This window comes from Crotalus tigris, unplaced genomic scaffold (genome assembly GCF_016545835.1).
Source record: "Crotalus tigris isolate CLP2741 ecotype Arizona unplaced genomic scaffold, ASM1654583v1 scf7180000023830.6690815, whole genome shotgun sequence".
Lineage (NCBI taxonomy): Eukaryota > Metazoa > Chordata > Lepidosauria > Squamata > Viperidae > Crotalus > Crotalus tigris.
This window is the reverse complement of record NW_024100214.1, coordinates 2670888-2688553: the sequence shown is the minus strand read 5'-3', so window position 1 is coordinate 2688553 and position 17666 is coordinate 2670888. Positions and strand designations below refer to the sequence as shown.

Below are 17666 nucleotides of genomic sequence, written 5' to 3'. Positions count from 1 at the left end.
GAGGTGGCGCAGCAGTTAGAGTGCAGTACTGCAGGCCACTTTAGCTGACTGTGTTCAGCAGGTCAGTGGTTCAAATCTCACCGGCTCAAGGTTGACTCAGCCTTCCATCCTTCCGGGGTAGGTAAAATGAGGACCCAGATTGTTGGGGGCAATGTAAATATATATATACATTGCTTACTGGTGTACACTGCTTAGAGAGTGCTTGCACTTAAAGCGGTATATAAGTCTCATAAATAAATAAATAAATTGCAGTGAATTAGGTCAAATATATACTACCACTATATCAAGATTATACTATCACTATAGATTACAAAATATTTTGTCCTCTTCAAGTCTTCTAATGAACACCTTTTTATATTTGCGCTGACATGGGGTAATTACCTACATTTATTTGGTTCATAAATTACAAAAATGAATAAAATGATTGGAAGAACAAAGATGCTAGAACAATATATTAATATATGTTACAGTGTATTGTTGTCTTGAGTATTGGGAAGCAGACTAATTTAATTCTCCATTATGGACCATTTATTTAGTCCTAGGAACAGTAATAAGAGGTAATAGGAATCTATCTTGCTTCCTAGTTGCATAACTTCACTCTAGATTTTTTGCTTAATTTTACTAAAAAGTGACAGAAATATTATGTAAAATAAGGTAGTATTCCATTTTCATCTATCGTTGGCAATGTGTTAATAATTTAGAGCCTCAGAGATTCTAATAAATATGTACATATATTTGTTTTGTGTATAGAAAGCCTGACTGAAGCATTGCTTTTCTCCTCTTTTCGCCTTAAAAAAAAATTACATACAGGTAGTCTTCGACTTGTAACAGTTCATTTAGTGACCATTCAAATCACAAGGGCACTGAAAAAGGTGACATGACCATTTTTCACACTTACAACCATTGCAGAATTCCCATCATCTCGATAAAAATTCAGATGTTTGGCAACTGGTTGGTATTTAAGACGGCTGCAATGTCCCGGGGTCATTAACCAATTATTTACTTAGCAACATGAATTTTGGGCTCAATTGTGACTTGAGGATTACCTGTGCTTTGCGTAGAGGCCATGCAATTGTGAGACATCACAATACGAAACCTCTTGCATGTACTCTGTATGCATAGATGCAAATTCAGACATATATGGAATCAAGCCATTTTGAAATAAAGGGAAAAAAGTAAACAGATGCTCAAATGTTTCTTGTTTCTAAACAATGAAGGCATTGTTCCTCCTGCAGTGAGGCACATGTGCAAAGGTCTTCTGCTTACCTCCTTGGCAATAGTAGTGATGAAAGCGGGTGGTCTGGCCGTGGCAATGAGGGAGAGAGCATGTCGTGCAGAGCGGGCGGAGTCCGCTGCTGGACTCAGAGGCAGCCCCATTTTGATGCTAATCAGAGATCAGACAAAGAAGGACGGGTTGGGGGGGGAGGAAGAAAAGAAGCATTAGAAATATAGACTGAAAAGATTAGACACAGCTTATAATGTCAGTTCAAGGTCAACGGGAGCACTCAAACAGTTAGAATATAATGGACTTCCAACAATGAGCAGTGATTAGAAGTCAGGGTGTTCTAGCAACTAATACAAAATCAAATAATTAACCGTGAAGATTGAAAACAGTATGTGCATCTGTCCAAAGTGTTAAAAAGGCCTTGTTAACAAATTATCTAGCTGTAGTACTGAATACATATCAATAACCAAGATCAACACAAATATATACTGCCATGCCAAAACAACAGCCACACATTTTATATCTAAGCTAAAGTTTAAGAGACAGTATATACTGTACATAGCCCTGCTGTTATTGCTATACCAGTCAAATAATCATATTTTTGGAATAGCTGACATTGGAACTACTGATTTCAGTATGGTCATCTTCTTTTCAAGTGCAGTTATTCTTAAAAAAAAAGTGTGCCTTTGTAACAAATACAGTCCTTAGATCTGAAATCACTTACAGTACATTGCTGGGAGAAATAAAAGACAGAACAACTGCTTCTTTCTCACATGTCCAATGCGTTTCCTCTTACATACTAAGAAGCAGAAAACAGAAAATTTGCAACTCTGATCAAATTCAAATACTTCAATAGTAACATATCAGAACCGTTATTCTATTGGCTATGCAGACATTAGCACTGCATTTGACCCTGTGAATGACTTTATGTAGGTCTTTCCAAGTGGGTGCATTAGCCTGGAAGCCAATAGCTAACATGGTAGGTGTAAAGAGCATTAAAAAAAAAGATTCTAGTTTTAGCTCCATTGTGATCTGAGGGTACTAGAGTGTAGGTGTAAACCCATCCTCCCAGTCTCCAGTGAGTTTGCTCAAGGTACTCTTTTTCTTTTACTGTTTGATTTTTCAAACAATAGTCTGTTCCCCTTCACATCTGAGAGTTGATCAGCCAAGCAGGAGCGGGAAGGACTCCCTAGACAGCAGCCACAATATACATATATTGTAAGTTAGGGCCACATCTTAGGGACTTCCAGTGCCAATTAGCATATTCCAGCAAATAATAATTGAGAAAGAACTTTGATCATGGAAACATTATTTGTTGGTGGAAGAAACTTCATATATGAGTCTCACTTTTAAAAACAAATATCAAACTAAGAAAATACTTAAGAAAAGGAAAATATAGGAGATCAGCAGATTGAGCCTGAGGGAGGGGTAAAATGCATCATCAGTCTAAGTACCTTCCCGCCCACAAGAGATCTAAGTCCAGCCCACCTTGAATTCCAGTGACTCTTTATCTACCCCCAATTTTCTTTGAACCTGAGTAGTTTAGATTATTGTAGAGAGCTTTAGCATACAATAAATCTATATTTTTTTCTGAACTACCTGGACTCCTGGTTTTTTGTGCTAGACAGGAAAGGTAATTTAGAGTTTTCATAAATAAGAATAATAGATAGAACTGTCTTTTTTACTTGGATATTTCAAAATTTCTGATGCCCATCATTGTCTTATTGATCAGTAATACCTACAGGTAGTCTTCATTTATTGATCATTTGCTCAGTGTCTGAAGTTACCATGGCCTGTATAAGGAGGCTTACTGTCAGTCCTCGAAGTTGCAGCTGTTGCAACATCCCTGCAGACACACAATCACGATTCTAGCACTTGGCAACCAATGTGCAGAACATTTACAAATGATCACAGTGACCCTCCGTCATGCAATTGACATGTGCAACCTTTGCAGCAGCTTCCACAAAGCAAAATCAATGGGGAAGCTGGCAGGAAGTTGCAAGTCACTGTCATGTGACAATACCCTTAACAACTCGTAATGATTCGCTTCACGACCACAGGCAGAACTGACAAATGGCCATCATAAGAATCAGTCCATTTTCCCAATCAAACACGTACCATAACTTTTAAAACTTTTTAACATTTTTAAATTTCTTTTCAGAATTTGAGTCTATGTGAATATTTTCTCACCATTACAGATGAGCTCTGTAATGCTAGATATGGACAAATTTTGAGAGGTAGAGCGGAGGTGGGTGGATGTTGGGCAGAAACACCAGAAAGAAGCAATTAATTTAAAATACAATCTCCTTAATGTACCTTTCTCCTGTTTTATAACTTTCACACCTTAAAAAAAAAATCAGAATGTGTTCTTTTCCTTTCCTCCTCCTCTTCCTGATGGGAAGGCATAGATTTTTTTGAAAGCAACAGGCTCCTTATTAATTCATTAATGACACTCTCTAGTGTTAGTATGTGGCCAGAGATTAGCCCCCTCCTGTAGCTGAGCCAGCTGGTCTATCAGAGCAAGAAGTTCGCATGAAGGAGCAGGCACACTGCCCTGAGACTGTGGTCCAAATTAAAAGCAGATGCAAAGCTAATATGAACAAGGGAGTGTTGAGTTGGTCCCTACAGTCGGATTTTTATTGAGGGATTTTACTCCTCTACATGGTCAATACAAAGAGCACCTTCCACACAGGCAAGGTAGTTGTTATGCAGGGAACCTGCTGATGGTAAAGTAATAAATGTCACTGTAGCTTGTATGTATGGATTCGGGCAAGGGGACAATAGTAGAACATCTGCTGCGCATAGAGAGAAGTCGGGTCTGTCAAAGGGATCAGAGAGCAGCTGAGAAAGCTTCCTCTGCAGAAGGAAAGCAAAAAGCAAAAGCAAACCCAAAACCGGAAGAGTCAGAAAAGAGGACTGTGGGCTAGAGGTGCAAATAAATTGATCAGAGATAAGACAGTTTTCTTATATTTATGGGATATTTATTTATTTATTTTCATTAATTTATAGCCAATCATTTCTTATTTTTATAAATAATTCAAGGCGGCAGATACACACAATACTCGTCTTCTTTTCTCCACAACCACAGACCTGTGAGGTAAGTTGGGCTGGGACAGAGTGACTGGTCCAAAGTCATCCAGCCTGAGGCGGGATTAGAACTCGCCATCTCCTGGCTTCTAGCCTGGTGTCTTAACCGCTAGAGCACGGGCGTCAAACTCAATCGCGTCACGTGATGTAGTGTGACATATTGCGATGTTTTTGGCCTTTGCAGAGCCAAAACAATTGGTGGGTGTGGCCTGCGCATGATGCATCCAGCCCATGGGCCACCAGTTTGACACCCCTGCGCTAGAGAAAACTGGCTCTCAAACATCACTGTTTCCTTGGAGCAGTTACTCTCAACTATTGATGGTACTAGAGAGTATGTCACTGTGGTGATTTCTGTTTATACAAGTGATATTAAACAGATATATGGAGTGTTGCAAAATACTCTGTTTTCATCATGATGCCATAATGCAAATACCGTGAAGCACCACAGGTATTTGGTCTGTTCAAGTCAAAAGTCTGCTGTGTCATAATCTGGTAAATTAAGGTTTCATATTATGAATCTGTTTCAGTTATATAAATGTTATTTCCCCAAAGTTTTCAGTTATATAAATGTTATTTCCCCAAAAATATTCTATAGCAAAATCAAATACACTATCTAAATGCAATATTTATCGATAAAGGGTTCAGATTTCTTAGGAATTTTCACCTTTATTTTTTATAATTTTATTTTGCAAAACTAAGTAAGAAAACAAACACATAAAAATCATCACAATAAAAGACTTGAAAATGAGATTATAAACAGAATGACTTCTTTGGTTATATTTTTTTTCTGTTCAAATGTTGGCAAAAACCTCACATCAACCATCTGTTGTGGAAAATCAGGTGTAAATTTTACCTCTGAATGTTATATTACAATTCTTTTAACTAATCCCCTGAACCCTTTCACCCCCCCCAAAATCCCACTCCAGTATTTAATAACTTGATTGGTTACAAACACTAGAGATATAGTATTTGTATGAATATAGAAGAATACAAGTATATAGCTCTGTATACACAGCAATTGATCTGGGGTCATATTAATAATCCCATCAACCCAAAATACAACAATAATAAGACAAGACCAAACTATATGAGTTAATGTTTCAATTCTTGAGTTAATCATCAAGGAGTTAATAAACTAACTCTTAATAAATATTTCCTAAGATGTCTAGTGCACATGAACTAAAATGCTATGTTATATTAACCTCATTTTAGGATCCTACTGTATGAAGATTAAAATGACCCTCTATTGGTCTACCAGGATGGTACATTCAGGATTTTTTACTTGTTACTGTGTGAAATCGCCTCTTTTGCCCCAGAACAATGGATAAACTCTTGGCAACTTTAAAGAAGTTGACCATATTATAGTTACAAAATTGTTACAGCCGGTAGCTTTCATCAAAAGTCTGCATCTTTGAAAAAAGGTAGCCAGTAGCACTTATACCGCTAATTTTTAAAAAAAAAGATGTGAAAAAGAGACACCAAGAAAGATGAAATTGTTAAAAAAAGGAAATAAAGAAGAAATTGAGCCCTTGAAACGAGCCTTTCTGTTTGTTTTTTGGAGAAATAACCTGCTGATAAACAGGAAAATTGGCAGCATTTAATGTCCAATATTCCATTAAGTTGGAAAGAATAACACGGCATGGCAAGCATGCAGAGAATGGTTTTTGGTTTTTTCCCCAACTCTTTACCAATCACAGCCCTATGAGGTACATGTACTGTCTTCTATAATAAAGCGACACCTCATATTTATGTTTGTGTTTATGTGTGTATTTCTGTTCTTTCCTTTTACATTTAGGTAGGAATATGCACTGGGGAGCATGTATGAAACCTAACATGATTAGAAGGAAAGAAAACTAAGAATGATTAGTGAATCACTACACAACTGACTATTATATAGGGATGTTCTGTGAATCACTACCCAACTGACTATTATATAGGGATGTTCTGGGGGTAGTTTTTCTACATGATTTTCTACATGGCCTTGGATGAATCTGGTCCATTGCTCTTTCTTTCATTAGCTTTTCCCACCACACCAAATTTTATCCATTTTTTTTCAGTTTCTGGATAGGGTTAGTAAACAGAAGTACTGCAAGCATATGAGTCACTAGAGGTACCATGTTGCTTACCATTTCTTTAAAATATTTCAATCTCTCAACAGGAAGGAAGAGAGGGAGGGAGGCGGGAAGGAAGGACAGGAAGAAAGAGGAAGGGTGGGTGGAAGGGAGGAAGGAAGGAAAAATATATATTAGTTCTTGAATTATGGACATAATTCTCAAATGGGAAGCTCATTATGAATTGATAAAATTCTAAAATAATTCTCATACAATTTGTAAAGTTCCCTGATAATATTCAGACATACAGTATTGAAATTTGCATATATTTTAGTGCTCTAATATTAACTCACTTAAGTTTCTATGAGAAAAATCATGGATTTTCCTCACAATCCTTTCATTCCCTTTTGAAAATACTCTAGTTTGATTTAACTCCAAGTGACTGATTTTTCTTTGGTTAGGCAATCACAGAAGCATATAACTATTAGAATTCTATATTTCCTAAATCTAGGCTTCCAGTTTTTTTTCTCATATTCAGGTACATTTCCATATTATCAGAGTCTTGCACATTCCCAGCTTTAATTGGTTATTTTAAGATGAAAATGGAAAAAAATCCTGCATTTACAAAGCTCTCTTTAAAAAAAAAAAAAAAACAGGAGCAACACAGAAATAAATACTGGCAAATTCCTTAAGTTAAACCAAATATCTAAATTAATAAATACATTTTATTGTTTAATTACACAGCAGTGCATTAGATAAACTGTATCCAAGTAAAATGAATTAAGCTGCAACTTATAACTGGAAATTATGGGTCAGGACGATTTCTATAATCTCTTTAAGCATAGAATCAAAGCTGAATTAATACTAGTTAAATACTCTTAATTCTCCAGTGCAGTTAACTTAACACATTTTCCATAATTTAACCTTTTGGGGAGGAAGTCAAGGTGGGGTGGAAGTGGAAATGGACGAGATGGCAGGGAGAAAGAACTGCCAAGGTGCAAAGAAGAAATTCAAAGATCCGCACACTATAGCTTAGCAATGTATTTTATTCAACACGTGCGCACACGTGCACACACACACACACACACACACACACACACACGGACATACCAAACACACAAAAAGATAAACACTGCATGTGTTTTCCTTTGTCAATAAATGTGAAGTGATTTTTTTTTTCCCCATTCCGCCTTGGAACCGCACGCTCAACATAAAAGCTCCTTTATAAACCGTGCTTAACATCACAGACAGAAGTGAGGCAGCTGTGCGCTGTTATTGTGTGCACGGTAAATCAGGCACAAAAAAGGGGCAACCCAGCAGGGCATCAGGAGGGTAAGATGGACACTTAACCCCCTGTACACATTGTTGCTCCATTTCTTTCCCTCTTAAGTCCCTCTGCAGTCAGTACAGTACCTGTCACGGATGTAACAGGCCATTTTCAATCTAAATCTTGTTATGGATTAATAAGCAAACACTTTCTCGCTTATTATGCAATTTATCATGATGAAAATTGCATTGGTCTCCTCAAGGCTACATGCTGATACATTCATTTATTCAGCAGCTCTGTACAGAGAGAGCAATACTAATCTTTATGACAGCTAGAGGTATATCAGGCAGCCTAAAATAGCATCTTGAAAAACTATATTTTGTCTTTTATGGAAGCTCTGTTCAAAACAGACACCTACATGCACACAAGCCTTAGCTCTTCCCTAAGGAGACAAAAATATTTTACTTCGGCAATACCCAGCTTGGTAGTAATAACATACATTTATTTCACTGAAACCAGAAATTAAATACTGATAGATGCCTTACAATTTATCCTTGCCCTGATATCACCATCCTTTGAGGATTTCAGACAATGACCACGTTCGTTTAAGAAAGGTAGCTAGAATGTTCAACAACAACAACACAAGAATAATGCAATATAAAGCAACACCATTGCTGAATTGGAGAAAATAATCTGCTCTCATTGTTTTGGGAACGGCCCATATGTCCTATATATATATATAAAGTGGGTAATGTAATAAAAGGATCACATCTAGGAATCACAATTTCTGCCAATCAAAATTTAAAACCTGCATTTTCATTTGAGTTCATGTAACTTCGACGTCGTATAAAAACATATGTTCATATAAAAACTTATGTTGAGGCTATGACTCTTTGAAGGAAACAATTGGAAAACTTTGATTTGCCCTCAATTAACAGAGACTTAAGAGCTATTTTACAAACTTTAAAAATCTGATAAGAAAAAAGTATATCAAATGAGTCAGATGAAAAATGACTGAAGACATATTAATAAATCCTTTTTAAATCATAACAAATTTAGTTACTTTACGTGATGGGACATCATCATTATCAAACAAGCTTTAGAATATGATTTTTAAGCAAGTGTTGCACAGATAAAAAATAATAATTCTTGTCCTAGGGATGATGTTCTAGTCTCTTTTTCCCTGCTAAATAAGTAATATCAAATGGTAACACTCTACAAGATCCAGGCAATAATCTTCAATTTTACATTGGCTCACTAAAGATGTTTATAATGACTTTAATGATTTCTACTTTTGTGACCCTTCTAAATTTATTTTTAACACTGCATTTTTAATGCATGATTTCCTGTTTTGTGATTCTGAGCATACACTAAGAATCAGGGTAGAATGTTTACCTATAATTAATATTAATGAGCAACATCATTGTACTATATGTTAAATAATTCAGAAAAGGGACAAAGAATCAAATGAGATAAGCTATAGATGTTGTCTATGTTGACAAAAAACTTTAGGTGAATTGGAAAACTTAGAGAAAGAAGCTTAACACTGAACATCAGGACTTGAATCCATTTTTGGAAGACAATGGAGAAAACACAATTAAAAATCCACTTGAAGTTTTAAAACATTTTCTGATATTTTAGAACAGATTGAAGAAATTTGGTAACATTCAAAATTGTGTTTTATTAGATACAAGTATCTAAAGATGTGACAACCTTAGTTGTGCAGGAATGAGAGGAAAAGAAATAAAGCTCAGCATATCACTTTGCCCTCCCTAATTCCCTAGTGCAGGACTTTTCAACCTTTTCACCCATTGTACTACTTTTAGGATATGGCAATATCTGAGTATCATCAGTCGCCTAGTAAGGTGTCAAAAACTTGACCCCCCCCCAAAAAGGAAAAAAGTGATAAAGTACAGATAGTCCTCGACTTACAACAGTTCGCTTATTTGAAGTTACAATGGCACTGAAAAAAGTGCCCCCCAAGCCACAGCCAAGCAAGACCCACCCGGCGGCGCTCTTCCTCCTGTCCGAGGTTTTCATTGAGCATTTCTGTTGAGGATTGGCAGCAGGGGTGGGGTGGGGGGAGTGTTTGGTTTTTATTCCCCCCGTCTGCTGTGTGGTTGCAGCAGGTTTTGGTCACTTCACATGACCCTGGGACACTGTGACCGTCATAAATATGAATCAGTTGCCAAGCATCTGAATGTAAATCACAAGACCCTGGAGATGCTGCAACATTCCAGCTGATCGGCGCTTCTTCTGGGCTCAGCAGAAGCGCCAGGATCAGCGCCAAGCTCCAGCTGGAGCTGGTGCTTTCACTGAGCCCTGACAGTCCCGAAGAAGCACTGATCCTAGCGATTCTGCTGAGCCCTGACACCCTGCAGCTCCAGCCATCACTTGCTCAGGCTTGTGCGGTGCTGCCACCGGTTCAGCTCATTCCCCTCCCCCGCTTCTACTTTTCTAGGATGATCGTGTACCACCTGCCAGATGCCAATGTAGCACAGGTGGTACCCGTACCACTGGTAGAAAAGCGGTGCCCTAGAGGGAAATATTAATTTTAAAATACAAAATACATTTAAATATTATATTTTATTGTGTCTTTTATCTAGCAAAATAAAAATTGTCTAGGAATTTTATATTTATTAGTCAAGAATTAAGCACTCAGATAATTTAGAATTAAGCACTCAGAGAACAATAATTTTAAAAGGCTTTTATAACCATCACCAAGGAAAGGATTTTTCATAGGATGTGAGGATGTGAGCAGAAGGACAATGATTAATTCTTCCTTCCTCCAGAAAGCAGAAAGATATTTAAGCAAAAATATAATTTTTGCACAATTAGGCTGAAAACTCTGTGGAATGGCTTGGTTCATCTAATTGTTGTGATAACTGTACAATATTTTTATATCTTTGTCTATGAAAAATTATTTTTTGTTTCTTTTGATTTTATAGTTTTATTGATTTTTCTTCTCAAGAATTTATCATTTTTTATATTTGCCTATTTATCAGACACTTCATGCTTACATGAAATGATACTGAAATACTTTATATACATGGACCAGGATAATTTTTACTAGTTTTTAAAATCCTCTGATTAAGTTCTAGAACAGTGGTTCTCAACCTTTTTAATGCCACGACCCCCAACCGGTTGTAAGTCGAGCACTACTCAACCGGTCGTAAGTCGAGGACTACTCAACTGGTACAGCACTGTTTGCAGAATGGGACTTTTGGCGGGCTCAGCAGGGCAGCCAATAGAATTAGATTCTATTCAAGAGAGTCTATTCTATTGGTTTTCAAAAGCCAATAGAATAAAAGGGAGTAGCACAGCTAAGGAAAATGGAGGACTGCGTTGTTTGGCGACCCCCGTGAAATGGTCGTTCGACCCCAAATGGGGTCCCAACCCACAGGTTGAGAACCACTGTTCTAGAATTAGACATAATGCATATTTAATTTTTTGGTTGCATTAAGCATATGTTAAATGAAAAAAAGAAGTTATCTAGATATGATTTTACAATAGTAAGAAAACACACTCACATGGATACATGCAATTATGCCAGATTGTTGAAAAATTAAAACCATGAAACATGTGAATTTCTTCAACTGTTAATGTAAATATATTCTTCTTCTTATCATACTTTTTCTGAATTAAAAAATCCTGCTATAAGCTTTTTAAAAATATTTATAATTCATAATGGCATCTACCTTTAGTCTATACAACAAGAATGTTATGCCAAGTTAATAATTTTGGAAACAGAGTTTTGATCATGTTTTATGATTATATACAATGTGCTATCACAGTAATAAAGCAGAGAGTAATGATAGATCATGACCCTTTTCATGCATCCAATATACTCTCCATATATAAAATGGAATGTGTTTAACTTTCCTGCAAATTGTACATACCATGTTTCCCCGAAAATAACTCAGAACCACTGAACTATATTTTTCAAAGATTCTGGAGCACAGGGGAACTACCAGAGGACTGGAAAAGAGCTGATATAGTTCCCATCTTCAAAAAAGGAAAAAAAATGGACCCAGGAAATTACAGACCTATCAGCCTGACCTCAATACCTGGGAAGTCCTGGAAAAGATAATCAAACAACGAATCAGCGAACACCTAGAGGCAAACAAAGTCATTACTAAAAGCCAACATGGGTTTGTCAAAAATAAATAATGCCAGGCAAATCTTATTGCATTCTCTGACCAAATGACAAAAATCAGTGGATCAGAGAAATCCTGTAGTCCTCAATGGAACCGCATCTACATGGAGGGAAGTGTGTAGTGGGGTGCCCCAGGGCTCTGTTCTGGGCCCAGTGCTCTTCAACAACTTCATCAATGATTTGGACAAGGGGATAGATGGGGAACTCATCAAATTTGCAGACAACACCAAGCTGGCAGGAATAGCCAACACTCCAGAAGACAGGCTTAAGATACAGAAGGATCTGGACAGACTTGAACACTGGGCGCTATCTAACAAAATGAAATTCAATGGTGAAAAAAGCAAGGTTCTACATTTAGGCAAGAAAAATCAAATGCACAGGTATAGTATAGGGGGTACCTTGCTCAATAGTAGTAACTGTGAGAGGGACCTGGGAGTCCTAATGGACAATCACCTAAATATTAGCCAGCAGTGTGCTGCAGCTGCCAAAAAGGCCAACAGAGTGCTAGGCTGCATTAATAGAGGGATAGAATCAAGATCATGTGAAGTGTTAATACCACTTTACAATACCCTGGTAAGGCCACACTTGGAATACTGCATCCAGTTTTGGTCACTGCGCTGTAAAAAAGATGTTGAGACTCTAGAAAGAGTACAGAGAAGAGCAACAAAGATGATTAGGGGACTGGAGGCTAAAGCATATAAGGAACGGCTGCTGGAATTGGGTATGACCAGTTGAATGAAGAGAAGGATGAGGGGGGACATGATAGCAGTGTTCCAATATCTCAGGGGCTGCCACAAAGAAGACGGAGTCAAGCTATTTTCCAAGGTGCATTAAGGCAGGACAAGAAGCAATGGGTGGAAACTAATCAAGGAGAGAAGCAACCTAGAACTAAGGAGAAACTTCCTGACAGTTAGAACGATTAACCAGTGGAACAACCTGCCTCCAGAAGCAGTGAATGCTCCAACACTGGAAGTTTTTAAGAAGAGACTGGACAGCCATTTGTCTGAAATGGTATAGGGTTTCCTGTCTGAGCAGGGGGTTGGACTAGGTGACCTCCAAGGTCCCTTCAAACTTTACTACTACTACTACTACTACTACTACCACTAATTATTATTATTATTATTATTATTATTATTATTATTATTATACCTGGTCTTATTTTTTTTTCAACCAAAAGACCTATTAGGGCTTATTTTCAGGGGATGTCTTATTTTGCAACCGCCTGTCCACTCCATCCCATTGTCTGGTTGCTCGGGGCTGCAATGGGGCAGGAGACCGCGTGACGCACCAGTGCCGCTGCCACGAGGTGAGGCAGATGGGGGGTAGAGCTGCCCCATGTGCCCCACACCTGGCTGGCTGCCCGCCTCTTCCCTTTTACTCCCCTCCCAAGCCGGGCTGCCATGTTATGGAGGATGGGCAGGGAAGGCTCGGTCCCCTTAACCGGTCCCTCTCCACTGTTTTGGAGTCAGGGGGGAGTGACAGCAAAAGGCCTCCGCCACCCCTGTGCAACAGCCAGTGGCAACTGCCACCACCTGCTCCTCCTCCTCCTCCTCCCTCGTGCTGCCTGTTCCCTGTTTCGGAGCCAAGGGTGTGTGAAATGACACTGAAGCCGGGTATCTGACAGGCAGAGGGAGATGGCAGGGGAGGCTTGTGTTGCCTGGTCCTTTGGCTACCCCCGCATGTCTGCGCCACTCTCCTCCTTGCCTGAAGGTGTGTTCTGGCCGGGTATTTAAAGACTGCGCAGACCAGTTGGTTGGGGTTTTTACCAAGATTTTTAATCAGTCTCTATCCCAGTTTTTTTTTTCTGGGCTCAAAGATCACCTCAGATGGGGACTGCAGCCATGAAATTAAAAGACGCTTGCTCCTGGGGAGGAAAGCTTTGGCAAATCTAGACAGCATACTAAAAAGCAGAGACATCACCCTGCCAACAAAAGTGAGTATAGTCCAGGCCATGGTTTTCCCAGTTGCAGTGTATGGCTGTGAAAGTTGGACCATAAGAAAGCTGAGCGCCAAAGAATTGAGGCCTTTGAACTATGGTGCTGGAGAAGACTCCTGCGAGTCCCTTGGACTGCAAGGCGTTCAAACCGGTCAGTCCTAGAAGAGATCAACCCCGACTGCTCTTTAGAAGGCCAGATCCTGAAGTTGAAACTCAAATACTTTGGCCACCTAATGAGAAGGAAGGACTCACTGGAGAAGGGCCTAATGCTGGGAAAGATTGAGGCAATAGAAGAATGGGACGATAGAGAATGAGATGGCTGGATGGAGTCACTGAAGCAGTAGGTGTGAACTTAAATGGACTCCAGAAGATGGTAGAGGACAGGAAGACCTGGAGGAACGTTGTCCATGGGGTCGCGATGGGTCGGACACGACTTCGCAATTAACAACAACAACAACAATCCCAGTCCACTATTCCATCCTGGCCTCCATCATTGTTCCATTACCAAAGAAGTCTTTTACTAACAGTCTCAGTGATTATAGACCAGTGGCACTAACCACTATTATCATGAAATATTTTGAAAAACTGGTCTGAGGCACATTGTGTCCTGCCTCCCATACACACTTGACAGTCACCAGTTTGCATACAGACAAAAAGATCTACAGAGGAAGCCATAGCTATCATTCTCCAAACTACTCTGACTCATCTGGAGCAGCGGGGGATCTATGTAAGGATGTTCTTTGTGGATTTTAGCTCTGCATTTAACACAATTCTTCTATACACACTGGTGTTTAAACTTGTCAGTCTTGGATTTTTCATATTCAATCTGCCTTTGGATTATGAACTTTCTGTCTGGCCGCTCTCAGAGGGTTAGATTAGACAACTATATCTCTTCAGCCCTTATTCTTAATATGGGCTCCCCACAGGGCTGTGAGTTGAGCCCCCTACTTTACACACTCTACACTTATCACTGCACCCCCACTCACCCCAGCAATATTGTTAAATTTGTGGGTGATACAACCGTGGTGGGGCTTATCTCCACGGGGATGAGTCTGCCTACCCGGATGAGGTGGAATAGCATTCTTTAACAGTGTGAGATGCAATCGCAGACCATGAAACAAATATAAATATAAAACAACAAAGAGAGGGAGAGAATTTTCTTCACTGCTAAGTTTTAACAAAATAACAATGACATGCCATCAAAAACCAATGAAGCAAATTTTATTTTAAGCAAAATAGAAAAGAGTCAGGCAATATGCAGGGGGATATGAAAAGTTTATTCCCTACGTGTCTCAATTCACATGCACAATTAAATGGATAAACCATGATTTATTTGTTTAAAATTAATACATTCACATGCTCTCTCTTTGTTTCTGCCTTTTCTTCCCAATTTCATACTCCCTATAGTAGAAAAGCTATCCTGGCTTCCTTTTGAAGTCTAAACCATAAAACTGTGATTGAACTATTTCCTGGAAATCAGGATAGCATGACTGAATTTTCTGTGGAAAGAAAGGAATGAATAAGAGGCATAACGCTGGAATGCAATTGGAAAAGAGTATTTCAAATGAGTAAACCAAGATTGTTTTCCTTTTGATTGTGATTTTAAAGTAGACGTGGCTTGCCTACAATTACACCCTAAAAAGTTATATATGCTTGTGCTTTACTGAAGTCACAATTTGCTCAACCAGCAATGGATTTGTATGTTGAATGTGCTAGATAATCAGGGTTTAGTGACTATGATCTAGAGATCAGATTTCTAGATGTGACTGGCATACAGTGGATTTGTATTTTTTTACCTTTGGATATTATTTATATCAGGGTAGACTCTACCCATTTATCCTGTTTTCTGACAGGTACAAATGATTCAACCCATGAGTGTTTTCAGTCCTCCTTCTCCCCCTCTCCTCCTGTAACAGTGGGATTCTCATGGATTACAATAAAAAGCAATAACACAATAGAAGCAATAATACAATAAAATCTATGGTAGAAGATAAATATATATTTGTAAAGTCACAACTATAAAATGCAAGTATGGAACATAAAAACTAGCTATTATAGATCATTCTCAACTACCACAGGCTCTCCAGAACAAGCTTGATCTTTCCAGAATGCCAACAATGTGGGGACTAAACAGATATGAACTGGAAGGGTGTTCCATAGCACAGATAAAGGTTTAAAGGTTTCCCCTGTCCAGTCATGACCGACTCCAGGGAGTGAGGGTCATCTCTGATTCTCAGCCAGAGGAGCCTATGTCAACATGTGGCCATCTAAGCAGTACCTATTTAATTTAACTGAGTAGAGTAAAATAGTAGTGGGGTGCTTCAGCCCTTTCACCCTGCAATATGGGGACTATAAGGAATTTCTCACAGGACAAGTGAATTGAGTCAATTCTGGCTGAATTGACTCAATTGAATTTGAGTCTGGCTTGAAAAAATAGCTTGGCACCACCAAGCTGTGTGTGTCTTTGTAGGTTGAAATGAACACTTTGAACTGTACCGAGAAGCAAATGAGAAGTCCGTGGAGGGTCTTGAAGCACTGGTGAAATGTGCTCATGGAAATAACAGCCAATCAAAAACTGGGCCATTGCAAATCTAATGCAAATGTCTCTATCAAAAAGGCTATCAGAGATAAAACATTTCTCCTTAATCAAATAAGGGATAAATACTTACTTTGAAAGTTGTTTTTCGGCATCCGCACAGAGTTCCAAAAGGCCCATCAGCACAGCAGACACGTCCATATAAGGCTCCCACACTGTAAACCCTCTTCCTATGAGATCAATGGCAGTTCTCCGAATGGTACTGTGAGGAGGAAGCTTGGGACTGGGAGGCTGCAGTAGAAGATAGGTCAAAGCTTTGCCTGCCATACAAGACATGTGAGAAAACCAGAGTTAGGAAAACAAGATCTAACATGGTGTATTATGATTTGGGTAGACTGGAAGCTTATGGGGTTACCTAGTAGAGTTCCTCCATCCAGTTTGCTAACTGGGGCCAAGAGTAAAAATGTAGCTCAAGTAAGAATGTTTATACGTATGTATTATGTACTGTATATATACATATGTCTCTCTCTGTGTGTGTATGTATCAAAATAATGGAAAGAAAGTCCTTATTATACTCCATGAGCCATATGTTGCGACAAGCTATATGTACAATTATTTGCATTGTGGGAGATAATGATGATGGTGTTATCCATTCAGTCATGTCCTACTCTTGGTGATTCTATGGGTCAGATCTCTCCACATTTTCCAATTTTGCACTGCTGCATTAAATTTTTCTATCCTATCTATCCTCTGGCAAGTTCTTCAGCTTTGATGGTGTCCATCCGTCATGTTCTTTGGTGGCCTGGTTTCCTTTTACCGCTAACTCTTCCAAACATAATTGTGAAAGATAAGTGATTCTAACTCAACAGCATATTAATGCCTGTATAACATTCAGCTCTACCTTTCTCCAACCCAGCACCCTTAGAATGTGCAGAATTAAAAAAGTTCAAATGCTTCTTTGGTGGCCTGCAATTGCTCTTGCCTGCCGATTATCAGTCCAGCTTTCTAACCTCATGAGTCACTGCAATTGAAAGGATTGCTCCCTCCCCCTTCTACTGCTTCCCCCCCATAGAAAACAAATAAAGGTAATTACAATCCTCTGCCAAAATTTTCTCCAACATGAATGTCTACCGACAGTACAAGTTGAGCCACAACTGAAGTCCAATTTCAAATTTCGACTGCAGGAGCACCTTTCTCTTTGGAAATAGTTTTAATCCCAGAGACAATGATAGCCTTATACCTATGAGTATTCTGGAAGATTGTGGAGACCTAGCTTTTTAGGAGAATATGTAGAGGGAATGGAACAATGGAATGGAACCATTGTTCCAAATAATGCCCTGCGTGGAAACAAATGGTTGGCACCATTAGTAGTTTTTCTTTGTTTAAATTATACCCGGGGTATCAAATT

At 38.8% G+C, this 17666-nt stretch overlaps 1 protein-coding gene across 2 annotated transcripts in view; it reads right to left on the bottom strand.

The window, feature by feature from the left end:
* WDR7 (WD repeat domain 7) overlaps window positions 1-17666 on the bottom strand; it is a 206132-nt gene that overhangs the window by 50758 nt on the left and 137708 nt on the right. For both annotated transcript variants that reach the window (XM_039322127.1, XM_039322128.1), the window contains 2 exons: window positions 16392-16578; window positions 1267-1384 (listed from right to left, as the gene is read on the bottom strand). In XM_039322127.1, coding sequence (XP_039178061.1) covers window positions 1267-1384; window positions 16392-16578 — 305 coding nt within the window. The remainder of the gene's footprint in view (window positions 1-1266; window positions 1385-16391; window positions 16579-17666) is intronic.